This window comes from Mobula birostris, chromosome 4 (genome assembly GCF_030028105.1).
Source record: "Mobula birostris isolate sMobBir1 chromosome 4, sMobBir1.hap1, whole genome shotgun sequence".
Classification (NCBI taxonomy): Eukaryota; Metazoa; Chordata; class Chondrichthyes; order Myliobatiformes; family Myliobatidae; genus Mobula; species Mobula birostris.
In genome coordinates, this window is record NC_092373.1 from 94,679,407 (window position 1) to 94,686,947 (window position 7,541).

Genomic DNA, 7,541 nt, shown 5'->3' on the forward strand with positions numbered 1-7,541 from the left:
AGAGGTGACGCAATCAGCAATCGTCTCTGATCTGGGCCGACATTTAAGTGCCGGGCGGCACCTAATTAGTTAGCTTGTTTATTTTGGCTTTTTTCTTAAAGATGCGCTGGGTGCGTCCCGGCTACTGCTGCATTCTCCGCGGCAATGTATCGGTCCGCGGCCCGGGGGTTGGGGTGTCATCTCATCGTTGTCTGTTTCTATCAGGGCAGGCAGGTCATCTTCTTCACGTTCAGTTCCTGGACGACTTCACTTTCGGTCCATTCGCTACTGCATTAGGTTTGGATTGTTATCCTTTCCTCTTCCAATTGCATCAGCTCTTCATCTATCAGTTCTTGGTCATGGGATGCGAAAACCTCTTCAACATCATCTTTGTCAACTTCCACAAGCCAAACTCACTTTGTTCTTACTTCGTTCACCACGATCGAAACGCTTAATTATGTCTAGTTTTATGCTAAGTGTAACACCCTTACGAGCTCTTTTAGGGTTTTCCGATACCGTAGAACTCGTCTTGCTAACGGCTGCTCACAGGCACGTGTTTAAGCAATGCCAGCTAGAATGCAGTTCCGGGGGAGGAGCTTGGCTGCTCGGGATGCGCGCTACCTTTTATCGTGCGCTGCTTTTTTCGCGCCCTGCCTTTTTTCGTAACAGTGAAAACAACTTCTGTTGGCAAAAACAGGTAACTAATGTAGGTCTTTCGTAAAGCGAACGTTCGAAAAGCGGAGAACACCTGTATTTACTAAATGGCATGGTACACTGTATCATGCTAATGATGTGATTTCATCTGCACTGAGTGTGAGCAACGCATATTGAGCGTCAGCTTTATACAATGGCACCATTCCGTCTATAAACATGACCCTCACCTTGCTGTCCTGTCACTTTAATTCTCCTTTCTGCTCCCACCTCGTTGATTATGAATTCTGCCTTTTAGCCCAAATTTTCCACTTATTTATACATTTTTCTTTGTTTTTCTCAAGTATTACTCCTGCTACTTAGATATCCTCTGCACATTCCAACACTATGCTCTCTGGGCCCCTATCAAAATATTTAAATCATTAGTAAACTGCATTGGCCCAAGGACATGACTACCATTTCTAACCACACAGTAAAACTGTTCTTTCATCATTCTTTTCTGCCACCTAGTATGTGTTCATTCCATTGCTACACCATTCTTGTAATTTATCTTTGTTTAATGATTAATGAGGTATTCTGTCAGCATCTTTCTTAACATCCACTGGATTTTGTTTATTTATAGTTTATGTTATGACCTCAAGGTATGCTATAATGTTTATCAACAGCAGATAAATCCATGCTGGCCGCTTCTGACCATCTCTGAATCTCAAGTGTGTGGGGAATTTTATTCTTAGTACCAAATTTTCCATACCATTGATGTTAAACAAACTAGACTGCAATTATCCAGGTAAACTTGGTTTCTGTTGGTCATTCTCCCTTTCCTTCAAAAGACTCCTGAAACTTCTAGAAACTTGAGATCTCTAAAGTCTCTAAAACTCTGGAACATAATCTTCTTTTATCCTTTTCTTTACACGTAATATGAAATCATGCACATTGGTCTTAGCTACTTGAATATTTACCTTCCCTAAGATATACACTTTGGTCAGAAAATATATAAGATACTATTCAATAATACGTTGATTTTGTGCCTTATGTGTATGCTGTCTTGTTTCTCGCAGATAATCCAGTACAGGCCAGATGGAACCTTAGTGAGTCTGAAGATGGCTGCTCAGTGAGTAACCCCAGTGCCTATCAGTGGGTGAATATTACCTATCAGAATGTAAGTTGACAGCTTTTTTAACGTTACTTAGTGAATCCCATTGGGTGAATCTGTAATCTCTTTGAGAATGCATTTTCTATTTGCCCTCTGCAGAATGGAAATGTTGACACTTCTTTATGGCAAGAATGGTATAAGCAATAACATTACTTTAGATTCTGATTTTTTCTGTTTTTATTACTTAGAATTATTTTGAACAAGAAGTTTTGTTTGTCTTGCACACCTCTGCATGGTATTCCTTTATTCAGATATTTTTGGTCCCTATATTCCCTAGATTCTTGAAACATGTTACTGTGAAGTTATTCGTTCACGCTTCTTGTACTTTTTAATACTTCTGGATAAAGTGCCAGTGGTGATGGTAGTCTAGAATGTGGTTGCCTTGTCTCATGGTGTTGATATTATATAACTTGAGTCAGAAATGGTTTTGTAACCCCTGAATTACAGGTCTCAATTTAAACACCATGAACATCACACATTGGATTTGCTGAAATTTCGATACGATTTTCTGATTTCTGCTCCCATAAAAAATGCTCCTTATTGGGGAATTCTAATTTGGAGATTTAGTTTTGTACAATAAATGTTTTTATGTACGTAGTTTGCTGTTGCTTCTGAAACACGCAGATATTCATAAGTGCTGGCACCACAGGAAAATAGTGATGCTTGAGATTTGTGAGAATGGAGATGCAGTAGAATGATGTGATTGCTGCCTGTTAGCAAGCTGTAAAATTGCTTCTTTGTTGAGGTGACTGTTTCTTTGATTCTGTCTCTGCAGGTTGTAGAAATCTTAACACTCGAGGTTCCTGTTGGGCAGAAGAAGCATACATTGGTTGTGACAGCTGCAACATTGCTGTCTACCATTCTGTGCTGCAGTCTACTTTTCAGAGTTGTATGGGTATATGGCCAGTTTGAATCCTAACTTAAAAACAATGGGAAATTGTTAAAAGGTGAAGTTGCCAATCTTTTTGGAATGGATTACTACGATGGATTTGGCCATGGATGTCATGATTTTGAAGATTTCAGAAGTCTTCATGGCTTTTTTGAAATCACATTCTTTAATAATTTGAACTAGCCTGGTGTTATGGGCTGGATTAATCAGACCCAACTATTTGAGTTTCCAGGAGATGTAATAAGCATACAAGCAGAACTAAGTAACTTAAGACTAATTTATTACCATAAAACAAAAAGCACAAATAAACCACACAAAATACTGCCTAGCAAAGGTCTCTGGGCTCACGGTTCTTGGTCACCACTTGATTGTTGTTGCTGTCGAGTTCTGATTGATGAAACCACCCCTTGGTCCCAGGCAGCGACACGATCCCGGTCCCAGTCCCAGTGAAAGTTCAAAGAAATTCAGAGTACAGCCCAATACAATATATCCACAAGTGGAGAGCAGCCACGAGACGAGCACTTTGACACAGCATTAAGCATAACCTCATAAATCAGTTAGTCATTTTAATGGTTACTCCTCATTATCTAGTAACAGAAAACATTACTTGAGTTTACAAAGCACTTTAATGTTTACGTATAAGCAATAAACCTGAAGAAAGACATTCTATTAACAGACATTCTTAGTGTTTATTCACTAACAGACATCCTCCGGAAATTAACATGCCCCACGTGCTATAAGATCATAAAGAGCTAGGGTCATCCAACCTGACAGACATTCATTTAACATTTACAAATCACATATGCTACACCTGGCTGCTTAACTTTGCAAGGCCTTCTGACAATATAACACTGTAGTTTTGATTATTGACTGTTGCTTCTACTGAATAAGACTTCACAATGGGCATGTAGCATCATTGGATTGTATGTATAACATTACATTAGTTCTCTTTATGCAATCGTGCTTACAGTGTTGTTTTTCTACTAGTTCTTGTGTCTTCATTCTCCCTTTCTCAATTTTCCCATGATTTGGGGCAAAAATATCATGACCAGTAGGCCCAAACACACTGTGGCAAAATTCCAGCACTGCTCTCAGCACTGTAAACTGAGCTTTCGTTTTGAGTATTTATACAATGCTTTTGAATATTATGGCTGAATCTACTTCCACTTTTATCTTGGACTGAGTATTCTTGTATTTTTCTCATGCTTTTTCAAAATACCCTTGCTCTTGTGTGGTGAAAAATGAAATTATCTATCTATGTTAACCACAAACTCCCACAACTTTGGCACCACATTTTGTGGGAAAGCGGTGGGTGTCTGAATACAAGAAGCGAGTTAGCCTGGAAATATTCTTATAAACTTTGCACATATTGTACAGGTGGAGTTTTATCTCCAATACTTGTGGAGTCCTTAAAATTTCTCTAATTTTCCTCAGTAAGCCATTCTGGTATCATTCAGTGAGATGGGGGGAGGTTACACTTTGAAAGTCAGGATGACATTTAATAGCTGTCAACACAGTGCATTGTGCATTTCATGACATATGTCAGAATCACCGACGTGTCGTTATGCAGCAGCAGTACATTGCAATATATAATAAAAACAGTGAAAAAATATATATGTAAGTTAATTTAAATAAGTAATGCAAAAAAAGTAGTGAGATAGTGTTCATGGGTTCAATGTCCATTCAAAAATCTGATAGCAGAGGGGAAGAAGCTGTTCCTGAATCACTGAGTGTGTGCCTTCAGGCTCCTGTACTTCTTTCCTGATGGAAGCAATGAGAAAAGGATATGTCCTGGGTGATGAGGGTCCTTAATGATGGATGCTGCTTTTTTGGGGCATCGCATCTTGAAAATATTCTGGATGCTGGAGAGGTTTTTGCCCATGATGGAGCTGACTGCATGTAAAATGTTCATATTTTATTTTGAACCTGTGCAATGCCCCACCCCGTACCAGAGGGTGATGCAGCCAGTCAGAATGCTCTCCACGGTACATCTGTAGAGAGTCTGGTGACATACCAAATCTCCTCAAACTCATGAAATATAGCTGCTGGCATGCCATCTCTGTAACTGCACTGATATGTTGGGCCCAGGATAGATCCTCAGAAACGTTGACACCCAGGAGCTTAAAATTGCTTCCTGTTTCCACTTCTGATCCCTCTATGAGGACTGGTGTGTGTTTTCTTCACCTTACCCTTTCTGAAGTCCACAAGCAATTCTTTGGTCTTATTGGCATTGAGTGCAAGGTTGGTGCTGTGACACCACTCAACTAGCTGAACTATCTCACTCCTGTATGCCTTCTCAACATCATCTGAAATTCTGCCGACAATAGATGGCATTTGAGCTGTGCCTAGTCACACAGTCGTAAGTGTAGAGAGAATAGAGCAGTGGGCTAAGCACACATCCCTGAGGTGTGCCAGTGTTAATTCCCAGTGAGGTGGAGATATTATTTCCAATTGGCACAGGCTGTGGTCTTCTGGTGAGGAAGTTGAGGATCCAGTTGCAAAGGGAAGTACAGAGGTCCAGGTTTTGGAGCTTTTTGATCAGAACTGTAGGAGTGATTGTGTTAAACACTGAGCTGTAGTCAATAAACAGCAGCCTGATATGAATTAGTACTGTCCAGGTGATCCAAGGCCTGTGAAGAACCAATGATACTGCATCCACTGTAGACCTATTATGACGAAAGGCAAATAGCAGTGGGTTCAGATCCTTGCTTAGACAGTAGTTGATTCTAGCCATGACCAACTCTCAAAGTACTTCATAACCATAGATGTGAGAGCTTCTAGGTGGCAGCTCACCCTGCTCTTCTTGGGCACTGGTATGATTGTTGCCCTTTTGAATCAGGTGGGAACTTCTGACTGTAGCAATGAGAGATTGGAAATGTCTTTGAACACATCCACTGGTTGAATGGCACAGGTTTTCAAAGCCCTACCAGATACACCATCAGGGCCTGTCACCTTGCAAACGTTCATCCTCGTGAAAGATGTTCTGACATTGACCTCCGAAACAGAGATCAAATGCTGCAGGTATCCTTATAGCTGTAGCTTTATTCTCCCTTTCAAAATGTGCAGAAAAGGTATTGAGCTGTTCTGGGAGTGAAGCATCACTACCATTCATGATGTTAGGTTTTGCTTTGTTGAGACTAATGGACTCAAACCACTGCCACCTTTAACATGGATCCAAATCAGCCTCTAACTTCAATCAGAATAGTTCCTTTGGTCTTGAGATAGCCCACCATAAGTTGTACCTGGCCTTCTTGTATAGTCCTGGATCACCAGACTTGAATGTCATAGATCTAGTCCTCAGCAGCTATGAATCTCCTGGTTCATCCATGGCTTTTGAATCACGTATGTACGTGTAGGCACACCCTCATCCACACAGGTTTTAATGAAGTCAGTGACAAATGTGGCACATTCACTTAGACTCAAAGACTCAAAAATGAATCCCTGAATACAGTCCTGTCCACTGACTCAAACATAAAACATCCCTGAGCATACCTTCTTATAATTTACCTGTATATAAGCTATTGGATGATATTCTAAGTGAGTCAATGTCATGTGGAGATTGGCTGGTCAAAAGCTGCTTCCACCGTGTTGGTCATTAACTGGCCCGTTTAAAAGTTGTGGTCACTCTTTCCCATTGGTTGGTTTGAGCGCCACGGCACTGGGGTCCTGCTTTGGGCTTGGTCTCTTTCCTTTGGTTCCTGCAGTGCACTTCACACTGAGGTCGAGACCAGTGCTGTAGAACTACTGGGAAAGCATGCTTTAGACTTAGGGGAGCCCACATGCACCTCTTAGCTAAATATCTGTTTAATGGATCTCTGTAACTGAGAGGAGCATGGGTGTTTGGTCGAATCTTTTGCTGTTTGTAAATAAATGATTTAAATGCTTTTTCACAGTCATTGTCTTCTGTCTCACTCACTAAACCTGTGAACCTGATTCCATGTTACATTTGGCACTGCAAGCAGGGTTTGTCCACTTGAGAAGATGAATATCTTTAGAAGGTTATGTAAGAGAGAGGCCCCCCTGTATGAGCAATGCCAAGTCCCGAGTGGACCAACAAGAGTGCAGGATTTGGGAGTCTCACCAACCTACTGATGGGTTACAGGATGCTTGTAGATTGGTCAGACCAGTGAGATTCCCTGGGGTGTGCACACATAACACATTGTGATTTCCAAGGAGAAAGGGTAACATAGAAACACAAAACAGAACCTTCGGCACACGAAGCTGTGCTGAACATGTCCTTACCTTAGAAATGACCCAGGGTTACCCATAGCCCTCTATATTTCGAAGCTCCATGTACCTATCCAGGAGTCTCTTAAAAGACCCTGTCGTACCCGCCTCTGCCACCATCATTGCTAGCCCATTCCACACACCCACCACTCTCTGCATAAAAAACTTAACCCTGACATCTCCTCTGTACCTTCTTCCAAGCACCTTAAAACTGTGCCCTCTCGTGCCAGCCATCTCAGCCCTGGGGAAAAAGCCTCTGACCATCCACATGATCAATGCCTCTCATCATCTTATACACCTCTGTCAGGTCACCTCTCAATCTCTGTCAATCCAAGGAGAAAAGACCGAGTTCATTCAACCCATTCTCATAAAGCATGCTCCCCAATCCAGGCAACATCCTTGTAAATCTCTTCTGCACCCTTTCTATGGTTTCCACATCCCTTCTGTAGTGAGGTGACCAGAACTGAGCACAGCACTCCAAGTGGGGTCTGACCAGGGTCCTATATAGCTGTAACATTACCTCTCGGCTCTTAAACTCAATCCCACAATTGATGAAGGCCAATGCACTGTATGCCTTCTTAACCACAGAGTCAACCTGTGCAACAGCTTTGAGTGTCCTATGGATCCCTCTGATCCTCCACA

The 7,541-nt window shown here is 41.5% G+C and overlaps 1 protein-coding gene across 3 annotated transcripts in view; it reads left to right on the forward strand.

The window, feature by feature from the left end:
- pigx (phosphatidylinositol glycan anchor biosynthesis, class X) overlaps positions 1–6,562 on the forward strand; it is a 21,007-nt gene extending 14,445 nt beyond the window's left edge. For all 3 annotated transcript variants that reach the window (XM_072255805.1, XM_072255804.1, XM_072255803.1), the window contains exons 5-6: positions 1,689–1,789; positions 2,559–6,562. In XM_072255805.1, the coding sequence (XP_072111906.1) occupies positions 1,689–1,789; positions 2,559–2,702 (245 nt within the window). In that variant the 3' untranslated portion in view covers positions 2,703–6,562. The remainder of the gene's footprint in view (positions 1–1,688; positions 1,790–2,558) is intronic.
- Positions 6,563–7,541: the final 979 nt, after the last annotated feature.